General features: G+C 40.3%; 1 protein-coding gene across 1 annotated transcript in view; it reads left to right on the top strand.

Annotated features, from left to right (window-relative positions):
* The first annotated feature begins 5,431 nt into the window (after positions 1–5,431).
* LOC139685825 (uncharacterized) overlaps positions 5,432–24,781 on the top strand; it is a 60,327-nt gene continuing 40,977 nt past the window's right edge. Inside the window, exon 1 of the mRNA XM_071582943.1 lies at positions 5,432–5,699. Coding sequence (XP_071439044.1) covers positions 5,432–5,699 — 268 coding nt within the window. The remainder of the gene's footprint in view (positions 5,700–24,781) is intronic.

Raw genomic sequence — 24,781 nt, 5'->3', positions numbered from 1 at the left:
TGTGCAAAAACGGCCAAATTGATAGCAACGCTTATGTGTGCAAGTCGCATACTTGCGGCCGCAGTGTCTCAAATACTCTTGAGACTTCTTTAGCATGCTTCTAATGATGGGAAACACTCGAGATACCCCGGTTCGCAAGGCTTAGTCTTTCAACCATGAAATAATATAGGCAGAAATAGTTTCCCCTGGCGGCCGTTTCACCTTTTACATTTAACTTCCCGTCGCATATGTGATTTTGTTGTTTCCTGTGGCGTTTTTGTGAATAATAAGAACGGAAAGAGGCAATGACATCTGCGAGATATGTTTTGACTTTTTTGACAAACTGTATGTGAAAAGGATGGTTTGCATTGATAATGGAAGACATACTTTAAAGATATAACGTTATTATCGCCGTAAAATGCTTACCAATTTATCATCTTTCATTACGTGTGCGTGTTTCTTATTTGAGGAGAACTACTCTAAAATCTCTTTGCACAAATTTCTATCCTAGGTATTAATTCAACGTCTATTCATTGTAATGACAATGAAGCATCCTCAAAACAATATTCATAAAAAATAAGGACTTCGATGAAAATATACAGTTATGAAATAAAATATGTACTGCTTCATGCAGACATTTCTGCTCATTTGATGTTCCCCCAAATATTAATATTTCAGCATTAAGGGGGTACAGAATTTCTGTATCAGTACTTATTGTTTCTCGAATAGGACTCTGTCATTTTAAATTAAACTAATAATGAAGAATCAAGGACACAAATTTTTGATTAATTTCTTAATTATAGCCCAACATATCCCTCAAAGTACTGGGAACTAAAGCAAGATTTTAAATCTTGCGAATATAGTTATGAGAGAGCATTAAAAATGTCGCTATATTTATAGAGTAAAGTGGATTGGATATATTTTCAATACAAAACGCAATTCAATTCAAAAGATGATGCATGATGAGATAGTCAAGAGCACGATAATTTAAACTTTACTTGGGAAATTTTAGGCAATGATTATATGGCTGTCTTTAATTGACTCTCCTGATCATGAAGGTCATTGAAAAAATAATGGTTCATGCTATATGAAAGCTTAAGGCAAACAATACAGTAATTTGGGAAGCACTCTTCACGTGTTTGACAACATTTCAAAAGGGAAATTACGTCAAATACGATATAGGATTTAGCAGGCACGTTTTCACCACGCTAGACGCAATATTAGAGATTTAAGAAAGCTTCTAGATAAAATCGTGAGTTAATTTACTAATTGCATGGAAAATTTTCAAGAATTTGTTTTTTAAAAAGTTTAGCAGTCCCCATTTAGTTTTAACAGTCCCTTGAAAGACAACTAAAGATGAGTTTCCTTCGACTTCATATAACTTGTATAATATTTAGGCTACCAGTGTGTTTTTGGCAATAATGTATTGTTTTCCATCATTTTATATGGAATATCAATTAACGACATATATGAGTTCAAAAATGTAATATTGCACAATCATTACTAGGGACTAGGTAGAAAATGAAAACTCTCAGTTACAACTACATGCATATATAAATGGATCTTCCTCCACACAATTTTCACAGTTATTGATAATAAATATAAGTCAAATGCATGGCTGCCTAGTGTTTGGCCTAATCATTCCACTTTTTCTGAAATTAAATCCTGCTATTACTGCTGGTAAATATATGAACAAATTGCATTCGAAAAATGTACCAACGCAATAAATACGATGTTTCTAGGAAAGAGATCGATACCTACCGTGTTCGACCACCAGCCTCCTCAGTAACTCCTTTACTTGGGAACATTCATTTATTTTACCAATGCTTCCTATATTCCCTTCATAAATTACTTTTTTACGCACTTCAACTGTCTCCCTCCTTGTTTCGTAGATGGATGCATTTTTCCCGTTCCTTAATAGCATTCCGATAACTCCAACGGTAAATTCCCTCAATAAATGTTCATTATCTTGTATTTTAAAATGCTATGGCAATCTATCGAATAAATAGCAACTCTTACTACCTGGGATATATCGTAAATAAGCACAAGGAAATTGGGTATATCATATAGTGAGAGAATTTACTCTTAGAAGTGAGAATTGTAAATATTTAGAGGTTACCCTACATTAAATGTTGAAGATGGCCGCACATATACAAGGTGCATGTAATTTTTTTATTCTGAATTTGGTCAACGAGAAATTTTAAGGGAAGTAATTGGATCGCTAAAGAAGCATCCTATTTATCTTTTGCTTGGACTATAATGTTGTGGGCAACGACGGTTTGGCATCCTCGTGATATGGTCTATGCTAAAAACCTGGATATCGAGACAAAGTGTTACGTTTTAGGCAAGCATAAAAGAGCAGACAGCGTGACAATTAAGATAAAAATTGCTTTCAGAAATTTATTCACTTTCCCAATTAGTTCATTAACACAAATAAAAAAAGAGATCTGAAGCGTGGGACTCACGCAAGGGCCCGCGATGCATGGGTAGGCGCAGGATTGCAATCGACTCGAAAATGTAAAAAGATGGTTTTTCACGCCCAGTTACCCATGCACGGTACTAAAAACAACACGAAAATCAAAACTGTTGCGAGAGGTCTGCAGAAAAACGATTAACGGCGGGCTCACGCAACTTATGGCGGCCGCGCGGGGCATCGGGATTACCGAAATGTGTCGCGGGGGTAACCGGTTGCGCAGCGGCGCGTCAGCCGACGAGAGAGGGGCGGAATGTGAGACGAGGCTCCCTCCGCTGAGGAAGACGGTCGGTCGGAGATTCGATCGCGCATATTTCCTCGCTCCGGAGGGACGATGCAAATCTGGCGCCACAACTGAGGGCGAGCGAGGTGGATGAAGGAGGCAAGGAGCCCTAGGCGGTGCGGGAACCAGTTGGCCGTTGCTCGAGAATGGGGGCGTAGGAGATGGGGAGGAGAAGCATCGATACCTCGCTCGCATCGATGCTTCACAGTAAACCGGCCACACACCATGGCCGACAGGTTCACGCATCGGTCGTACCGATATTCCCAGGCTGATGCGATTGCTTAATATTCGATGCATGAAAAAGCAACTTCAGGATATTAACATGAATGAGAACACATACGAGTTCAGCTTAAGCGGCCGTTTGTAAACACCTCTTTAAATAACTGTTTCCCCGTGCGTCATAAAAAGGTAGACTAAATAGTCACATGAAAACGATCTTAATAGCCGTAATAACCCTTTTCCATAAGCGGGCTATGAAGAAAGAATTTGGTATTCGTCGCGTCAAGAAGGAAACTACAATAGGTTACTATGCAGTCGTTGTTTAATGCTAAGATTTAAGTTGTTATTGAAATTTTAAAATATCCATCAGTTCCTCAGGTTTTTCTGGAGCAAAAGGTTGGACAGCATTCTTCCAAGGGAGTATAATAATACCAAGAAAGTATGTGATGGTATATATCGTAATTACATAGTCCTATCTCCTAAATTGTTTCTTGCTGATATATTTTCGAGATCAATTGCGAAGCTGATATCTATCAAAATCCGACACAATATCTTTGATAACAGAATCAGGAGGTGCGCCCACTCTAAACCAAGTATGATCTAGGCATCGATTTCAATATCGAGAGATTTCTCAATATACTTAGCAAACAATTCGGTAAGGTTTGAACACAGCCTCCGAGGCATGATTACATTTATTTCAAGCAGTATAATGGACACCTTGGCCATTCCAAATAGCTCTAATAGGTACTAATTAAGAAAGAACCACTATTTATTAACGCATCTGATGCATGAGAATGAAATACTTATGCAACTTATTTATGAATTTTCGCGAACCAAATCTCGACACAATATGACACATTGAGATAAATTTTGAGAAATTGGGACATAAAAAGTATTTTTAATTTTCTTTCTCAACAACTAAGGAGTTCGACACAGCAATACTGAAATCGCGCGCTCTCCTTCTGGCATTATTTAAATATGCGTAGGATTTTTTCAGCAGTTGATATATGCACATATGCTCAGGGCTGCGAAGTTTGATAGTAACAGAGAGGTAAGCAAAACAACAAATCGATAGCCTGCACAAATATGCAAAAGTGCCAGAGGAGAAAACTTAGACGTGAGCAGAAGACAACAGAGAAAAAAGAATAGGACTGACGCTGCTCATGCTACGACGAAGTAAGGCACAAGAAAAAAAAACCATGGTCCGACGGTTGGGGAAGAAGAAATGTAACTTGTGAATCGGGAAAACGGGTTGGTTTTCCGAGAATCTTTCATAAAGGAACGGCACCCATAAAATTGTGAAAATCCTTGGTCATTATGGTCATTGGTCTCCTGCACCATAATGTGATATCAATATGGAAAATTTATTGATATATACACGCATTCAAAAATATTTTCACGGACGCATGGGAAATTTGTAGATATTAAATACAATTCAGTTTTCCGGTTCGACTCAATAACAGAAATAATACATTTGTGAGGAAAAAAAACCTGATGGACGACAAATCGAACGTGTCCATACGAACTGTAAAGGAAAATAACGAATGCGTGAAAACGCAGATCAAGAGCGAGAGGATTCTCGGGCGAATTTGAAGCCTCTCTTCCGTTCTTCCGCCACGGTGTGTCAGGATGAAAGAAATTTACGAGCGCATTTCGTTAACCTCGAAAAGGCATAGTCGTCCCAGAGCCATTTTTTTTCATCGAAAAGTACAATACCGACAATTGAATATTTTTTGCCACCCTCCATTCCACCCCTATGGACAGTGGAGTCGAACATTCCCACAGGGGTGAGGATGGTGTGTGGGAGGGGTGCGTGGGGGGGAAGGAAGGGGTGCCACGGAGGCATGGTGAGAGAGCAGCCCGTCGTGTCGCCGGAGAGACAGCAGTGTGTGGATGAAGAAAGGAGGGCAGAGGGTGAGGGGAGGGGGAAGGGAGGGTTGGTGCGGGGAGGGAGGGATGGACGACTAGGGGGAGGAGCTTTGTGCACGGAGCACGGCGTGGGTGATGCGGAACCTCCTCGCACAGCGGTTCCTGGTTTGCCGTTCAACTGGTGACCGACTCCGGCGCTTCACCGCGCCGCGTCACGGGTCAAGGTGATCCCCGCCCGGATTGGCGGCGAGCGGAGGGGATCGGGAGGGGACATGGGGAAGGAGGAGGGGAGAGTAAGGGGTGCACCCCGCGGTCCCACCTCTACCCGCTTGGCGGCTAAATGATCGGGACTCTTCGCCCACAGCACCATTCTCCATCCACTGCGACTCCGCGGCGGTTACTTCGCGATACCCTGAACCTCCATCCTCGCCGCCCTTCCCCGGAGACGACTGGAGCACGCCGTGCCTGCGCCCTCAGAGCTTTGTTGGACAGACGCGTCGGCGAGCGGCGACTTTGACGCGTGAGCGGCACCGCGCTCTCGGCACGGTTATTGGTGAAAGGGCAGACGCCCGCCCATGGGCTGCTGAAGAGCGCGCCCACCGCTTACCATGGAGGGCCGACTGGTGGCCCTGTTCGTGTCTGTGCTGACGGCCGTGCAGCAGGCGGCCTCCTTGCCTTGCGCCGCCGAGGACTTGGCCTTCGAGCTGATCACGGGCCACGTGCTTAGCAGCCCCAAGGACCTCATCGACACTAAGGCTGGCATTCTGCGGTTCGGGGAGTGCATTGACAAATGCCGCCGCAACGCTAAGTGCAAGGCTGTCAACTTCGAGACAGGACTGTGCCTGCTGATGGCCGCCAACCTTGAGGACCAGCCAGGTGAGCCCTTGTACCTCCTCCACACGCTTCTTGCGGCACGGCCGCGATATTAAATCCAGACGCAAATGCCTTCAAGCCCACCGGAGTATTCTTCGTCTCCTGGATAAACCCTTCTGGATTTAGTTTGTCCATGTCTTTTCTTAATAAAATAGTCAAACTCCTCATGGTAATTCGCAGTACATTTCTCAGTAGCAGTTTATCAGTTGCGCTAAATATTGAATTTCAAATTCATTCGAAAAATTGTTTAGTCAAAAAAACTCCGAGTGGACTTAATCCGTCGGAACGATTTTGGAAGCGACTGCTTTTCAGTGCTACGGCCGAGATACCTTTTTGTTGTAAATGTGAATATTAAATGCTAATATTAAAGCAAATTGTCATTTCTGAAATATTTTCTGATCCAAAGTTCTTTCAATAGATCGGTGCTAACAAAACCCAACGAATTAACCTTGCCTAGGTCGCTTACTTGGTAAATATTCATACAATTAAATTTAAGACTGAATTTAATTTCACCCGAGAAAGCTAATATCAATTAGTGCAAAATTTGTTACGCCACCGTTAAGTAAAAATCAGTTCGATGGCTCACACCGGGCTATGTAAGAGATTATCAGGGTAGGTCGCCGTCATGCAATTCGACGTGAGGTTAAAATACCGACACCGACTCTTGATACAGAATCATTTACTGTAAATGGGAGCATTTTCTCTGCTTACCTCTCTTTTTCCTTCTGAATTTTCAATGCAACAATTTCAGAGTGTAAAAATCATTCGCCTTGACTGGGATTCGAACCCAGATCCCTCAATATCCGGTCGAGTGCTTTAACCACTTAAGCTACCGAGGCGTCCTAAAAAAGCTTAAGTGGTTAAAGCACTCGACCGGATATTGAGGGATCTGGGTTCGAATCCCAGTCAAGGCGAATGATTTTTACACTCTGAAATTGTTGCATTGAAATGCACATTAGCGGATGACTCCGTTAAAAGTTACTGTTGCGGCATCTCCCGCAGTTTCTTTGGAATTCTTCTGAATTTTGCTTTATCAATACGATCGTCAGTCACATCAGTTGTGAAAGCAATATTTTTAGTTTTTGAACGACTTGTTTTCCAGTCAATTATGGTGTATTCATGGAAAAAGCATATTAAAAGATGTGTATGCCCTAAAAACTCCTGATCATTATTTTTTCTGGACAGTGAGTTTTTGGTATTTCATCATCACTTCAAAAACATAAAAATTAAGTGCCGAAGAAGTAGGTTTAACATTTAAGTATAGTATTCATGAATATGTTATAACGCAAGTACCGCGGCTATGAGCATATTCCCCATTTACTAAATAAGCAAAAATATAATCACAATTTATGGTTATTCAATTTTGTTCTTAATACTATTTCAAATTCTTAGGTTCTACGGAACAGAGTAGTTTCCTTCGTGCATAATAAAGGCAGCATGCTGCCGCTGATATAATAATGGCAATAACTTGTCGACTATCTGGAATGTATTCAATGTGATATATAACACCCTATGAATTCAAAGTATTACAATGTAACATACAAAATCACAAACACAAGAAATAAGACTGGAATGTGTCAAACTCTCCCAGGCGTGATACTGCCATATTCTATGTTTCGGCTTATCTTTACCCCTAAGTGACCGACCACTCGTGCTGAGAGTCGTACCGACTGCCTTCCTACAGCCCCGATCCTTTGCACATCTCCATAAACTGGGAGACGGAGCAGGAATGCGACCTACTGATCAACATGTTAACAAGATGCCCCTTCGAGAAAAATTTTGGTATGCCACCGGGAGCGGCGTCACTCGCATATTGACAACGGTAAATGATACCGAAAATAGAGGCGCGCGATTACGTAATGCGGACGGAGTCCGGGGTGGGAAAAGAGGGCCGCATTCCCCTCCCCCTCTCCCGTCGCTCTTCGCCACGCCATAAAAATAAATTTAAGTCGCTGAAAAAATTCGACGAATCTATTCGCAGTTAACTCACGTCGTAAAATTCGGCTCTAGCATCAGCGATTGGCCGGAGGGTTGTCACTTGGCCTCCGCGCCGGCACCACGAAGCTCCACAGCCGAAACACAAGGGAATTCGTCGCAATCACGACACAATCCCTTCCTCCAGATTCCGCCATCGGTCGAATCGTACGAACTGAGCTCCGTATTTGATTATTAATTTCACATCCGACCAATTACCGTAATTAATTCAATGGTGATTGTCTAATTCCTCTCAGCCGGCATTGGGCTAGTTACTGATAGAAAACTTGTTTGCTTCATACGACGATTAGAATGATAATAATAGTCCGTATCACTGACCGGTAGAAGGAAGGTTTATTTGTTTTAAATCTTTAATTTTGTGTTTCCTTGGCGAGTGAATACTTTCGAGTAGACACCATAAAGCATCCGACTTCTACTTATCCGTTTGTTACTTTTGAAGAGAATATTAGCAGTAAAATGTTTCAGATGGCTGGGATATTAATCTCCACTTTTCCCATGCTCATTCAAAAACTCCAGTGTCTCAGGAACTATGGGTCAAAACGCTACCCGAAATCCATTAGTATACGATTGATTAACTTGATATAAATATATCCGACAAGGAAAGAAACTGGCTTTCCTAATCTAATGTGTGAATTTCACACACAGCTGGGCTTAGTGCTAGTTGGGCTCAAACCAATCTTTCTGCCAAACTATCAAACCAATCTTCCGGTTGATAACTCTGGTTTAAATATACCCACCATTCAAACATAATTCAGGGCCGTATCGGTCGCGTGGTTAGAGCGGCCGGCAAATGACCGGAGGGTTCTGGGTCCAACTTCTCGGCGATTCTTTTAGACAGCCCAGCCTAAAGATCCAAGCGATGCGATTTTCTAGTCAGAAGAACTTCACCTCAAACAGAATGCACAGGGAAAGGGGCTGACCTTCTACTAATCCGCTTACCTTGGGTGCGTGAAATCCACACACTTAAGGTGAGGACGGCATTCACAGTAAATGGGGAAGCCAAGCTCTATTATCACCTATCCAAAGCAATCATTCAGTTGATTACCGGGGATTGATTGAGGCGATTGAATACTCCTTTTTGATTCGGGGAATCACTGAATGTAATAATTTTGCGCTTGTTCACCCTGTTCATCAAAACGAAAGAAATGCACATACGAAATGAATAATCAACATGAATTCAGTTCTTATTCGAATGTTCAGGGTGTTATTTGAATGACTATTATTTGGTCGTCTACCGTTTACGGTAGGTTTTGGCTGAAAACCGGCTTTGAATAATTAATAGCCTTAAAAGCGAAATTTATTTGCGTAGTTGAATATTACTGGGAGAAAAGTTAGTAGTTCAAATCGTTATCCTCAAGATATGCGTCGCGAGTTTTTCAGAACCCTATGTACGAGGAAATTAAATCAATCGATCTGAGTTGCCTAATTTTTTTTGGTAAATTGCATTAATATTTCTGGTTTTACTTCTGGACGTATCAACGCAAGAAAATATATATTAATACTGCGTAGCGTAGCAGCTTCATGTTTGGTGAATTTTGACGGGAAAAAACATTGGACAACACATTCATAAGACAAAAATGAGCAACACTTAAATTCCGCACCACAAAATCTACCATTGTGTAATTTCAGGTTATTTGAAAATAGTTTCTCCATATTTTCGTCGTAAATCACGTTAGACCAAAACTCTGGAAATGTTCAAAACTGAAAACAGGTTTTTTTTTGCTTTTGTCTCTTCAAGCTCTCTGAAACTATTTGACTAAGCACTCGCCGTTCCCAAATGTAGGTATGACTGACCACTGAGAAAGCAACGAGTTCCCAAATACATATTAAAAAAAACGCCATATAAGCGTCGGGAAGCACAAAAGCAACGGAATGCACACGAATTCCAGAAAACGGGATAAAATCACAGATATTGGCCGAAAAAAAACAATATTGCTTAGTTTTTTGGACCCTCTTGGGAATTTCGCAACGGCTTCCAGACACCAACCGAGCGGAGGACGGATATTGAATCGAACATTCTTTGACTTGACCAGGAGTTGGAATTCAGAGCTTATCGCCAAAGAGGGGGCACGGTAAGCTGAATTGAGGGAATGCTAGCCAGCACTTCACGCATCGAATCGTGCCTGTCTGCTTTTTATGGTTGTTGACTGCCTTTTAAGTTAGAATAATTTAGGTGACAAAAGACGAGATATGATAGAGGGCACATTCATAATTTCAATTCACCGCTTCTACCATTTTAACTACTCGTCAATGAATATTCTCATTAATATGCGAACGGTTAATTTTACCCGAGCCTCCCATTTCGGACATCTCAAATGGATTACATGAAAATCCTAATAATTTTGAAATTTAAACTATTAAACTCAAAGTAATGTTCAGCTTGGATGAAATATACCCGTTACTCGACCAAGAAATCAAAAATGTGAGTTGACTCCCCTAATGCCAGTTTTTTGTACGTTTATGATATATGAATTCACTATTATAGAAATAATTAATAAAAACCTTAATTAATTTCAACACTGAAATGGTGTTTATTTAATGAGGCACGAACACTATTACCGGATATTGAACTTAGAACTTATCATTTGGACATTTCTGATGCAAAAGCATTCGGTTCTTCATTGCTGAAATTTCCAGGGAACGTATTACAAGTATATTAACAAGTTAGAGGAAAAAATTGCAGTTGCAAATAATAATTAAAAATAGAATAAGGGGATTTCATTGTTTTTCAAAGCGTACCGTAGCGTCTATATTTATCTGTAATATTTAATTAATCTGAAATGTTAAATTAATAAATCATTTTTTTTTTAACTCCGGGTGCTCTCTTTCATTTAATTTAGGTCTACAATTTCAACATTTGTTGAATGAATTCATTGTGCACGGATTTTCTATGCTGGGTCATGTTCCCAAAATTGATGTCGCATATTTTATAACGTTTCTTACACAAGCAAGTTTGTCTTTCCTTATATATAACGCACTCAAAAGATATTTGGGGCTTTTTTATATTTTCTTTATTTTCATACCATTTCCCCAGCATATCACTCTATGAGAAGAAACAATTTCCTCATGAAATGAATTCTAGATAAGAGTAAACCTATTTTTTTCCGGATTAAACCACGGAATTCTATGCTTGTCGGAAATCACACCGCTGAGTTTTTATTTATTTTTCGGAAGTCAAGTTTTCGGAAGCCTCCTTTTGCATGGAATATTTAATAATTGTTCATAGTTTTATTGTATGCGGCAGTAGTGTAGCTTATTTTTGTGCAATTTGTATGATGTATTTGATTATAAATTAAAATAAATAACAAGTGCTCGCAGCCCAAGGAATTAGAATTTTATTAACCTCAGCATGAGGCAGCAGTTTTTTACTCCGGCACTGTTGGTACTTCACGTACTACTTAGTTTAAATTCATAAAAGGACAGGAGTCATTTTCAAGAAAATTGGAAAAAGTATATTATCCCTTCGGGATAACGGTGAAAAAAATCAAGGAGCTACGCAGAACAGCGCACTAGCTGTGGTTTGGCTCTCCATTTTCAAACACAAGAGAGTTATTCTTTCATTACGAAAACGATTGTATTTCATGCGGAAATCAAGCAATGGAACTAACATAAGACATATATTTTGCATCGATTTGGTATCCCCTCGGCAGAAAAAATGGCTAAATTATGCCCAATTGACTGCCATTACTTGATGAGGTTTTCCATTTACGGAATAATAAATTCCCAATCGCATCCAGTGAGGTTTGCGTAGGAGTTGGAAGAAATTATTTCTCGAAACTTGGGGCTCGATTCAAAAAAGCTAAACCAGCACCATCTTTCCATGAGCAGCATAGAGAGAATGTTGTTTTTGCTACAAGGGTTCATCCTAAGATTTCGCGGTTTCTATTGGAGGACGTTCTGAGGGAAGCAGGGACGGAGCTATCGAGAATATTTCCACGAAGGTGTTTCCAATCCCAAGGCGTCTCACGCCGCGCTGACAAATGGGTTGACCTGCTTCCTCTACGGCGAACGTGAATGTTTGGAGGTTCCGGGTTGGGGGAGGTTGAGGGCATCATGAGTCAAGTCCCCCCTCACTGACAACCGTTTGACCTTTTTCCTTGGGGATTAAAAAGCCATGAGGGAGTATTAACAGAGGTGTCATCCCGATATTTTATTCTCAAGACAGCTAAGAACGAATTTTCTCGGTGTTTTAATGGTTAATGACTGCCTACAATTTCTGTATGAACTATGGTTACAAATTGATACAAATAAAACCTCCTCATTGCAATAACCAGTATTTAAAGGCTTGAGTAGTTATTTAAATTCCCAATAGCAGGTTTCAACCACTGGTTTCAACAGCAGTGTCACCAATTTTCTTGTTTGATATTCTATCATTTTCTGAATTTAAAATGGGCTTTGCATTGATAAATGCGCACATATTTTCTTGAATATATAATATGATTGGGATTTTGCGTGCATGGCTGGTGATATAACACCCCCCGTCACACGCCCTTGCCGCGGCTTGCGGGGTATTGTTGTCTCTCTCTCTCTCTCTCTCTCTCTATATATATATATATATATATATATATATATATATATATATATATATATATATATATATATAGTTTATATGGCATTTTTAGAGCTAGATTCATGAAAAATATGATGTAGGTGCCACAATGGAAAGCGATAAAGTATTTATCAACGGCCATTTAAGTTTGCATTAACTGGAAGTTTACTTTTAGATGGAAGCACCGAATAACATTCTACACACAAAACATTCCTGGTCCTAAATATGGGAATGGGTTTTATGTGCGACATTGTCCATATTAGTGTGACTCACCTTTTTAGTTGATTAGCGGCATTCCCACCAGCGGTACGGAACTAATTTCTGAGCTATCTCTACAAATTGGTGGCATGCCTGCATTGAAAAATACTACCGGAAGAGTAGATTTCGAGGAAGTATTGTGATATTATGGCCAGATTTTGCTACACTGGGGGTGGAAAGTAGGCTGTAACAGCCCACGGGATACCTTTTCACCCTTCAAGGGTCAAGCGATGGCGTGACGGCCCCTATCGACCGGAGACGTGGGCATGTGCCGAAAGAGGGCAGTGAATGTTATGAGTTAACCTTCATCATCAGCCACACACTACTAATATCCTTCGTTTGCTTAAATGGCATCAACTCCTGGTACGTATTTTTGAAGTCGTAGTCGCCGTCGACGAACTCCACGTAAAGCCTCTTAATTCTTCATTTCCTAACCGCACTCTAGGGGTTGGGGATTGCAGAATTTTTTAATTTTGTGTACTACATCAAGAAATGGCCTTGCTTACCTTGAAACTTCACTTGAGTCGCCCAAAGAATGCATTATTGGTGAAAACTCTCAAATATTTTGGATAATGGATGAATCCTGGCGTAAGCACTAATATTAATTCCTCTTAACCTTTAACTTACAGAAATTTTCAATAAAACGAGCAGGGATTCAACGATAAATGTTTGGAGAAAGCTAGCTGAGTATATCATTAATATAATGCATATTTGGATTTCCAACGACAGCGAAAAACGTCTTAGAACACTGTGCAAAATTCTATGTGAATGAATCAACAAAATAATCAAAACCTCTTAAAATAAATTGCTAGTAGGCGCACTTTTTCAACATTCTTATACCTCCATTCCGATCGTCTCCGAAAACAAATGTGACAAGGGAACAAAAAGAGCGAGAGACAAAACAATGAAACTGCATAACGGCAAAAGGCGGAAAAAGGGAGTTGTTCGGTGAGGGAAGAGCGGAAGAGACTAGCGAAGCGAAAAAGACACAGAATGGTATTCTGTGTTAACAACTGTAATGAACGCAGTAGTTTGCAGAATTTAAATTTGGCAGTTAGTAGCAGTGCAGCATGAAATCGTGTGAAGCACGAAGCAGAAAACTTTTCGCCGAGACCAGAAAGGCGTGGTGTTTGGTAATGTTCCCACGCCCAATTGTTCCGGAGGATTATAGGGAGGGAGGGTTCGTATTTTTCGGTGCGTCCCGTACCGTCGCCTTACAGAAAGCCGTGTGAGTACCACTCAAAGTACAACAATCCTCGCCGGATCAGGCGCCTTCAACCGGAGAGGACACCCTGGAATCTTTCAATGGCAGCAGATAACATAAAACCGCCGATGAATTTTTCTCCAACATCCGCCTCTAGTCAATTCCAAGTCGTCAGACATTCTCATAAAAATGGTGGAATTGACCTTCAACTCCACAGTGGTAAATAATTTGATGTTTACTTCAGAGCCAGACGAAAGAGTTTTGCCGTAAATAGTGATTTAATACGCATAAAACGCGACTTAAGCATGCTAGTTATATATTCAGCAGATTCAGGCGAAATGTAAAGGAAGTTCGTCATTATGAAAAAATGCAAAACGTGCAAATTTGTTTCTCATTATGCTAGTTATGGTAACGTAATATTTTTAACTAAGGAGAATTTGCAAATTCGCATCTTCACATGTCAGCTGGGCAAAATTTGATACCAATTTCATGGTTATCTCACCCGAGTACTCCTCTACTTCTTATTTCTATAGGAATTTGTCTTTTTTTTAATGTTTTGCGTAGCTTCCATAGGCGCTTGTGCTGCCCGGGGAATTTTCGGGAATTCATTGCAAAAACCTTGTTCCTTCGAGATAAGTATTTTTGAGAGATAATATAGAGAGAGAATTTCGGGGCTCTCGCCGAATCGTACGACGCTCGAAAACGGGAGCGCCTTGCCTACAAGTCCCCGCTGGCGGTGTCCCGCGGCCGGCCCTGTGCTACGGTGGTCCCTCCCCATGTACGTGCAACACCTGCCCCCTTGCGAAGGTAAGGCAGTCCCCAGGGGCTTCGACCCAAATCCGAGCATTTCCTCCTCCCGGGGTAATTACACGTTCGGGGAACAAAAGGAGCAGCGCGGCGAAATAAGAACCGTCGGCGTAGTTTCCCAAAAGCATTCCAATTCCGGGAGGACGGCTGTTGGTGAGGTATTGTTTTCGGGGGCGAAGTGTGTCGACGGATGTGGGGGGAGAAGGAGGGTCATCGGCGTCGGAGGGTTTCCTGGGGAACGGGGCGGACGGAATGTGCTCACAGAGACGGTCGCCACATCTCGAGAGCCCCTCGCCCCCCCCCCCCCAATCTCCCCGAGGGCATGCTTAAAGCTCTCCCTTGTCCAATTTCGAATAATATAATGCCGTTCCATTTGAAAATGCGGACGTATAAATTGTCCATTAATTGTCCCTTCGACTTCATTTTTCTCTCACCGGAAATCAAAATTCGCATGAAGAGCAGTCGCAGCTTAAAAAAAACTCCCTTCGTTTTTTTCATATTGAGAGCGCGATCGTGATCTTTCTATTCATGAAAAAAAGGTCGAAACCCATTCCGCCTGAGGTGATTTCCGCCATTCTACGTCTTATTTGAATTTCCGAATTCAAATTACGCTTTAAAAAAAGCGGCATAATACACGAAAGCACGGAAAATTATTTTGCCATTTTTCATTGCTATAAAACATAAGTGAAGTAATGAGGCGATTTCCTTTCCAACAAATTAGCTTCATAGCGCAAATGCAGTGGCATCAGTTGTACGACCAATCCGATTGACAATAGATGCAAAACTGGTATTGAGCGAAGTCAATGAACTCAAGACTAAACGTTGCCTGATTGCAGCTGCGAATGCTTACCTACACAATTTAGTTGAAGAATTAGTTGTATATCTAAGCTGTAACGGGATATGAATTGTTGTATATCTACCTGAAACGGAATCAAAGCCGGGTCATGCGAGAGCGCTGCGTTGATTTTAGCTGGGTCATTTACTGCAAGCTTGGCATGTTTCCATATAGAAGGAAAAATAACTAAGTATATATTATCTTTTTTTTACCGTCTATTAAGTCAACTTGTAAATTTATGTAACGGAAAAATAAAAGGAAAAATACTTATGAAAAGGACTCTTGGAATCCATAGCAGCGTCGGATGTAGAAATATGAGTATTTATTTATGCAGAGCGTTCACGTAGGTCATCCCATTGTTGCTAAATTTGCTCAATAATTTCCATTGCATCATCGATTGCGTCTAGCTCTTAAAGTTATAAAATTGAGGTCACCGCTCGCACGATGTGGTCATACCTAATGCGTAACACACCTCCATAGGTCCGGACTAACAGTTTTCTTTCACGTGGGTAGGTTTTAATTTGGTCCTCTCGGTTAAAAGCCGTCTCACTTAACCGCCGACACATGAAAGAGACATGGTTTGTGGAATGGATGCCTCCCACATGTGGCCAACGGCAACAACACGGATGAACCACAAGCATTCTCCTCGCCCTCCAGTCCAAGAGGATCCCGCGAGTTATATCCACTTAACCCCCCTCTACCGAAGTGTTTTTATTTGCTTCACCTGTGTTTTCCTTGTCTTTAAAGGTTTTTTTTTTCGTGGAACTCCACAAAATAACTATAGGTTTGAGCCGATTGCTTCAGTGATAGCCTTAGGACAGAGGAAAATCCGATATCCAAAAGCCAGGAATCTTAGATTATGGCGAGACTTTGATTTTAATATTTATGAATGATTTGGTGAATAATTTTCAGAATTTTTAGATAGCGCAAAACAAATACCTACTTGCAGCATATTTTTCATTTTTAAGGTACCCAGAAAAAGTTAACTTATCCAAAGTTAATATATTTTCATGGAGTTTCAAAAATGTATGCATCTAACATACTATTTTGAATTCACACCTAGTTTGAATAAACTGTGGATAGAGTTTAATAATACTAGTAATATTAATTTTAGTGCCCTAACTTATTTCTGCAAAATGGTCATTGAACATCATTTGTATTCACGCAATACCTCATAGCTTGAAATCTGAGAGAGCGAAAAACAAATGACGCTTCTAATTGGTCACCTTTCCTTTCACCCTATATGTTTTCTAGATGACATTTTCTTTTATTACGAATATATTCTTGGTAAATTTAAGTGATCAGGTTGTTAAACAAAACTTGGTGCCTCTGAATTGTATGTGGGCTCCGAAACTATATGGGAAAAACAATCATTCCTCCTAGCTCCCTGATGCTGGCGACCATACACGTATACCACTTGTTGACTTCATCGCAAATTTTCTTTGAGCCATAAATCTTGGAAATAGATACCTGAATACAGAACTGTTCCCTTTCTAGAACACATATTAATAAATTTAATTAACATTTTCTCATTTTTTTGGAGGCTGTGGCTATTTGTATGATATGAGAGGTTAATGGATAATGCTCTGAGATAACCAGTCGCCCATTGGCACCTAGAGGGTGCAGAGGGGGAAGATAGTTCCCCCGACCGGCATCAAACCTTGACGGTTGACTAGGGAAGCAGAGCAGATGGACGCATTAGGCTATTCCATTCCCACTCGCGATATATGTACCAGGGAGTTCTTCGGTGCGATAACTTTTTCTCCGCCATGTATATCATACGCTCTACACCAGTTGCTCGGAACGAATCTGACCATTGTTTCGCAAAATCTCAGACAACGGCATAGCACTCCCACGCTCCCTTATCTCAGACGCTTCCCACGCCCCCGATGTCGCCTCATAACGGAAGAGCGTCATGCTACTTTACCCTTCCCATCCCTATCCGCCCACCCCCGTGCCATATCCACGGAGTTGAGTCAATCTGGGCAGCGTCCAATCACCCAAATTACAGTGCACATTGCAAACTCCGAGAGCAATCTCGTTATTACATCGTTCGCGAACAGGGTATTCCATCCCATCTTTAGGATCATCGCTGTAATCAGCCTTCGGCGCAGTTGAGTAAAACTCGCCTTCGGTCAATATGAAAGTAATTTCGAGGCGTGATTTGACACTCCCGACGCAGGTTTTGCGGGTTGCAAGGAGCGTTGCTTTACAAGGAATGAGTACTTATCGTACGAATCTCACAAACTCTCTGTACAATTTATCCGCAGCGAGATGGCATCATCACGTCAACTCTTCCGAATCCGTAAAATGATGTCGCATGTTCTATTCATAAAAAAAAGTATCTCGCATGCCAGCGGCGATATATTTAGAACGCCGAACAACTTTCTTGTATATTAAATCGTGCGAATGGAACGCACCGAGTGGCTAAAAATCTTATTTCAGCACTCCAGATGCAACTCTTAGAGGAGGCGAGAGGAAATGAGTAGGGATAAGAATATGATGAGCAAAGTAGGGGAGTGGAGGTTCCCGAAATGACGATTTACAGAGTAGGAGGTTATACTCTAAGATGGAATGATAAGACACATAGAGGGTTAATCACGAATTGATATAGTGGGGAAAGTGCAAGCGCATATGTGTGGGAATGACAAGAGCTGGGATTCTATGTGTTAAAAAAGTACAGCACCGATACCAATCAATGGATGAAAACGTGTAGTAAAAACGTAAGGACTTATCATGAGCCAAGCCTTCCTTCGCCAAAATATTTCTTCACATTAGTCCAAGTTCTCCTTGAGATGACATCGTTATCACGGAATGCATACTTTTGTACGACCGCTATTATTTCTTATGAAATCTGAAACAACATCTAACTTGCAATGAGAAGGTTTCAGTACACGTATTTAGTAATTTTCTGGTGGGAATACCTCTTACCTCTTCTCATAAAGAGGATGCAATGTCATTACGGCGCCCATTTTATTTCTAGTATAGGCTCTCGGGGGCGATTACTTCGGCGCCCATGTTGTGATCACAGATGAGTTCAATTATTTTTCAGAAATACGAATGCCCGAAAATGGTAACTTATTAATTTGTGCAGTATTTTCATAATGGAGACGTATTTTAATGGTAATCGAAGTTAGTAAAATATGATGGATTTGCAAATAAGTATCTATATGATATCTCTTTTAGTTTTAAAATATATTGAGTGTAATGTTTTTCAAACTCAATTGATAATATTGGCTGAGTAGTGTAATCTGTTGGTGAAGTATTGGTTCAGTGTTGATTGTGAGGGATGCAATGATTCCCCTGCGATATTAACTCCAAAAGTCTCATTAATTACCTTTTTCGGACTGCCAAATCAAGAGGACTCCACTTAATAAAACAAGCAATAGCAATTATCGATTGAATAAAAACCTGAAGCACGTATTCACTTCGAGCGTCTAAATTAATTTTTCATGCACACGATCTTTCGATTTTTATCTTATTCCTTGATAATAACCTTCTCCCATGATTCCCAAGCTCTTTCAGAGAAAATCACATTAATTAACTTTGTGATAGACCGAATTTAGGTTCATCACAAAATTTGAACAGGGAATACTTTAATTTGCCATCACGAATGACTTTTGTTCTCATTTAGTAGAACCCTGCAGGAATTTAAATACCCAAGAGGAAAAATATTTATTTTTATTAAGAATAATTTCAAATATTCGCTTGAAAAACTCGAAAATTAATTGCAAAATATTTAATGAGAAAATTATCAAAAATTTAACGGAGCACATGATACGATTTCTTTCAACCACTCGTGGATTAAATTATTTTAAGTGCAGGGTGCGGCAACATAACTTCATTTTTTGAAAGCGTTTCGGGTTTGGAAAAAGGAAGTTATGTTGCCGCACTCTTACATTATTAACATACTATCATGCATAATACTATTACATTATAAATAAAAATATTTTATTTATATATGCAATTATACTGAAAAACCTTATATTATAACCGTACTGTGTAGAGGAAAATCACAGTTTCCATGGTAAATGGCTATATTTATTCCTTAAATTAATATGTTGAGTGTGATTTTCTGCTATGTCTTTAAATGTCCCAGACAGTAAAATAGGCCATATGATACATCGATGTTGCTTGTGTTTGTTTAGAGCGCATTAAATTTGAGATGATCCCTTGGTGAGCCACACCTTCAGTACACCAACGAATTCATGAATTCATTGTTTTCATATTAGTTGCACATGATGAAAAATTCTGGAGAAAAACTTCAAAAATTAAAAATATTCGTAAACAATCCGGGTGACATTATTCGAGCGGGCATCATATCATGTGAAGGGACATTAAATTATCATTTTCTCTGCGGCATAATGGCACCATTTTTTAGCAAATCTTATTTTGAGTGCGATCAGCAAAGTAAATATGGCATAGAATGGTTTGAGGCGTCACTTTGTGGAAGCAATTCATATCGGAAAAGAAAATGCTTTTTTCTTCCACATATATTTTATTATACGCGACCTAGGTTTCAACTTACAGAGTCATCATCTGGTGATGCCTGATGCTGACTTAGTAAGTCGGTCGTGTATAATAAAATATATGCGGAAGAACAAATTATGTTCTTTTCCGATATAAATAGAGCATATTAAACTGCAATAAGCAGTGAAAAATTTGAACTTGAAAAATTTTTTGGCTACTCTCCCAAATACGGACACAGTATGCCATCATAAGTGCAGAGAAATGACACTTTTCCTGTTTTTTTCATACTACAGAATGAAAAATATAAATTCTAAGGGTTGACATGGTGTAGGACTGGTAACCGACAAACGAGTGCGTGGGTGAGGGATTGAAAGTCCTTTCGAAAGTCAAGTTAGGGCCCCTGTAAAAACAGATATGCAAAGGTAATGGCTCTATCCTTCTAAATACTCCCTGGAAGTAGAGATAGGGAAGAATGTACTTATGAGAACGCTATCGCACAGGAAATGAATAGTTTCTCGCAGGTTTACTTAATCGAAGATCTCTCAGCACTCCGATTCAAATTTGCGAGGGAGAAACTCCGCGTTAGTTATGGGTCCCGTAAACATCGCCGGAAAAAAGTAATTACGGGTAAGTCCGGAAAAGCATGATTATTGTTCGTCTCACTTTTTAGAGCGTCCAACAAGGCAATCAACCGAAGCACGCTTTGTCTTAATGGACGGAAAATTTACCTGAAAGGTGAAATTTTCAATCGGCCCATAAAAAAGCTAGGTTTTCCTCACACAATACTGTGATCATTGATTGATTCCCATCAAAATACTGAGTGCTTTTTTGTGCACCTGAAGACAGAGGATCATCAAATGTCATCTCTTTTTTGGAACACTTTGGCCGCACTTAATCCAGTTACCTCTCGAACCAAATTGTTCATATGCCCTGCAGGTGTAAATTCTAGCGTAAATAGAGAGCTAAACAAGATTCCGAGTCAGCTTTGTGCAGTGTTGTCACCCCCTCATACGCCGTTCCCGGAACACGGTTGCTGCAAAAAAGGAAAGGTGAAAGGCCTTAAAGAAGACTTGCGATGCTTATACACTTATTATGTAGACGAAAATCCTAGATAAAAGAAAATCCTTGGAAGGGAATTGAATGACCAGAGCATATTTCGCAGATTGTCAGTATTCTAATTAATGGATGTGACATTTTCGAAGAGACATGACAGTGTAAATGCAACCCCTATTTTAATCAAATATTTCAATAAGGCACTATTGAAACATTTGAATCACAACTTAAATTAAACAAGTTTTTCGATAAATTAAATATGTAAATTTCTATACTTAAATTCAATTTCTATACTTAAATTCAATTTCTATACTGTAAAACAGAAACTGATTGCTTACGTCGCGGAGTGAAACAATGTGGGAATGGGGGCCTGGAATACTGAAACGGTGCATCACATAGTTTTTATGCTCAAGTACAATGAACATGTTTTTTTCCTTTAATTGGTTACACCGGCTATGGACGAGTAAGAGAAACCTTCGATGAGCTCTAACTAGGGCATTTGCAGTTGACAGAGCCACAGACAGCTAGGGGAGGTGTTGGGAGGGACTTTAGAGGAAGAGTTTCCTAATGTGCAGTGAATCGTGCCATAATGACAATGCTCGAACCATCCAAAGGTCTCGGGCGAGGGGCGGGAGACGAGTCGAGCGGGGCGAGGCTGGAGCGAGGTAGGGCGAGGCAGGAGGGGAAGGCAGGAGGACGTGGGAGTAACCGAAGCAGTCACGCCGTTGAGTGTGTGACGGAAAAAGCTAATCGGCTTGCTAGTTCCTTTGTGAGCGGGTTTTTTCACTGTCCCGCCGATAGAGGGAATAAAAGCGGAAGTATATTTTCGTGAAAGTGTGAGGTGGACAATGTAAACTCGTGGGAGGACTGGAATCAGATTGAAACGTCTCTCGTAAAAATGAGGCTGGTTAATAAATGGAAGAGCAAGCTTTCATTATTTCGTCGTGATAGGAAAGTTGCTTACAGCCTGGTGAGCGGAACTCAAGCCCTTTGCGGCTTAATCTTAGAGCTAACACGCGCAAATGTGTAGTATGAACTAGACCCCGGTGAAGTTTGAGTTCAATTGTTATAATTAAGAGACTTAAAAATCCGAATTAACCGTATTGGGATTCATGTATCTTAGGTCAGTTAATTATTTTTCTATTCAGTCAAATATTTTACCTCAGTGCCATAAAAATGCGAAACACCCGGAAGTCACTGGTTACATGAATGGAGGAATTGTGCTCGGGAGAAGATAAGTAATTCTAGTTTGATGGATGTTTGCTTGCCCTTCGAGAATATGCTAAATGCTTTGGTAACGTCTTCTCGATAATATATAGAATTTATGGCGCGTGACTGACATATGTCCCCCGCTCATAAAGAGAGAGGGGGGATATGCCAGTCACGCGCCCTTATGCGTGCTGGAGTTTGCATCAAGATTGATTGATTCTGTCACGCAGGTGATGGATTCTCTCCAACATTCCGAAACACTTTCGCCACCAACTGCGTTATGGAGACATTATACTTACTGTAGTGGTGGACCAATGACAAAAATTAGCTTTCAAGGTCATCTTCACCTCTGACTTCAACCAGCTATAATAATTTCTAAACTATGCTTTTCGGTACGCTAAGTATTCGAACACTCGGGCTAGAGCATTCATATATCCGTCCCCATGTCTTTTCAGAGAATATTCTGGTATTATACATCTGCATATAGTACACGAGTTTACGTGTAAATCTATAAATAATACAGTATAATAATACGTTTGCATTTTTTTACTAAATGTATGCACTGAATTATAAATGATTTGGCATATGATAAAGCAGCTAAGTGCAATTTAGTGTAATTTTATCCTATTAATATCCATCGTGTCAAAGTTATTCTGGCAAATCAAAATGTAATTTGTCGATTCAAGATGTAACTCTTCATCGACATAATATCCCGCAAGCCGCCGCAAGGGCGTGTGGCGTGGGGATCAATCATCTTTCAATAGCACTGATACTATACTAATTACGCTGCTGCACACTCAATTATGGCTCGTTTTTGACGAAATATTTTTAGTTTATTATTGATTTGAAAAGGAGGCCTGCAAAGGATCCTCACAAAAACTAAGCAAAGAGCTTCGCGAGGGAATGGAGAATGAAAACGTAGCTTTTTGGCTGACTTGGCTAATACGTGCAAGAATGCAGTGGATATTGGCATTGTTCCTTGTTTGCACACGTCTCAGAGGGTCTTTTCAAACTCACGGCAATGACTGAAGAGAAAGAAAGAGTAGGACGTTTTGGCAAGCAATAAAACTTGGCACCGATTACCTGTAGCTCGGATGTAGCACCAAAGTTTGAGCGCTCATCTATGATTCTTTTTTTACAAATCTTCATGATGGCAATTGGTTTAATCAGTGAAGTTTCCGTTTTATTATTAAGCTGGTAATAATATAGCCTTTCTGTTGTCTACTGAGATTTTGTCTATGGCACGTTATAATTTATGAACAGACGTGGATAAAAAAGTATAGGTCAAAAAGCATTTATGATTTTAGCATTGAATTCTTGAAAACTTCAAATAGTGTTATTGGTAGCTCTCAAAGCAAAGCAAGCCTGACATTAAATAGAGGTGCACGAAACTCTCATATTTCTTCCGGCACCCATGGGCGAGCGACAGAGCACCCAGGTGACAGCCGGAATGAGCAACTTACCGTCCCCTCGTAAACGTGGCATGTATCACAACCACGGCGAAGGAGGAGCGCTGGCGACACCCTTTCACTGGCCCACCCTTCACTCGTGAAACGGTCTCAACCTCTTGGAGCGCATCAGCACCTCGCCGAGCTACGGCAGGTATTACTTTCCGGCCGGCGATATGATCACTCCCGACATAACCACTGCTTCCACTCGTCTGCCCGATCAATCAAATTGCCCCAGCGATCGTACCATACTTGGCTTAACTGGCTTCTCCATCTCCGGACATATTTAAATTACCGTTTATTCAACCATTATGGTATCGTGATTACCGCCGGAATTCCTTCATCGTTGCCTCCTCATCATCCTGTTTCCTATTACATATAAAAGATATAGACATGAAAATTACTGAAAAATTTCTTTTCACTCTGAAGCATATAAATTGGAATAAAATCGGAAATGAAAAAATATTGACTTTGTGATTCCACTGAAAATTTATTACGAGGCGACCCTGGTTTCGAGGTTCTACGTCATCTTCAGGTGAAGATGACGTCACCTGAAGATGACGTTGAGCGTCGAAACCCGGGTCGTCTCGCAATGAATTTTCAGTGGAATCAGAAAGTTACTATTTTTTCATTTCCAATATGAATCGATTCCATAAAGTTACGCCGGAAACCATCAATCATGGAATAAAATCTTTGTTTAATGCTCTGCGAGTGGCATGCCTATATTAACACATCCAGTTCCATTTTAATGGAGAATTCCTGATTTATGTTCGGACTTTCACTGTGCTTAGTAAAGTCGCGGGTCTTAATTTCTATGTCCTTCATTTTGAATAGTGTAAAATCATTAAGACTTCTGACTGTTGAAAAGCTTTTATTGGCCGTTTGTATCCAGTTCGACAAGCATCATGACGTCCACTTGAAATTTAATCAAATATTACACGCATGCACGTGCCTTAGTCCTTACAGGTATATAAGTATTTCTAATTCAACCACTTCCAACCCTTTAGAAATCATATATATTTTAAGCGAGCAGTTAACCATCCTAATTTAACGTCTCGAGCATAATATCCATTTTTTAAAGCCCTACACACTATATTTCCCCCTAAATGGTATCGTAAAATAATAGTGATTTTTATAAATTTCTTTTACAGAATATGATATAATCCATTTGATAGCATCTCTATGTATGTTTACAGGAGCTGAAAAATTTTATTTGCAAACATCAGCGTGCATTTTTCAATTTGAACCTCTCACCCT

The sequence above is a fragment of the Hetaerina americana genome, unplaced genomic scaffold (assembly GCF_022747635.1).
Source record: "Hetaerina americana unplaced genomic scaffold, ioHetAmer1.1.p SCAF_12, whole genome shotgun sequence".
NCBI lineage: Eukaryota > Metazoa > Arthropoda > Insecta > Odonata > Calopterygidae > Hetaerina > Hetaerina americana.
The sequence above is the reverse complement of the archived record's forward strand: the minus strand, read 5'-3'. Positions and strand labels throughout refer to the sequence as shown.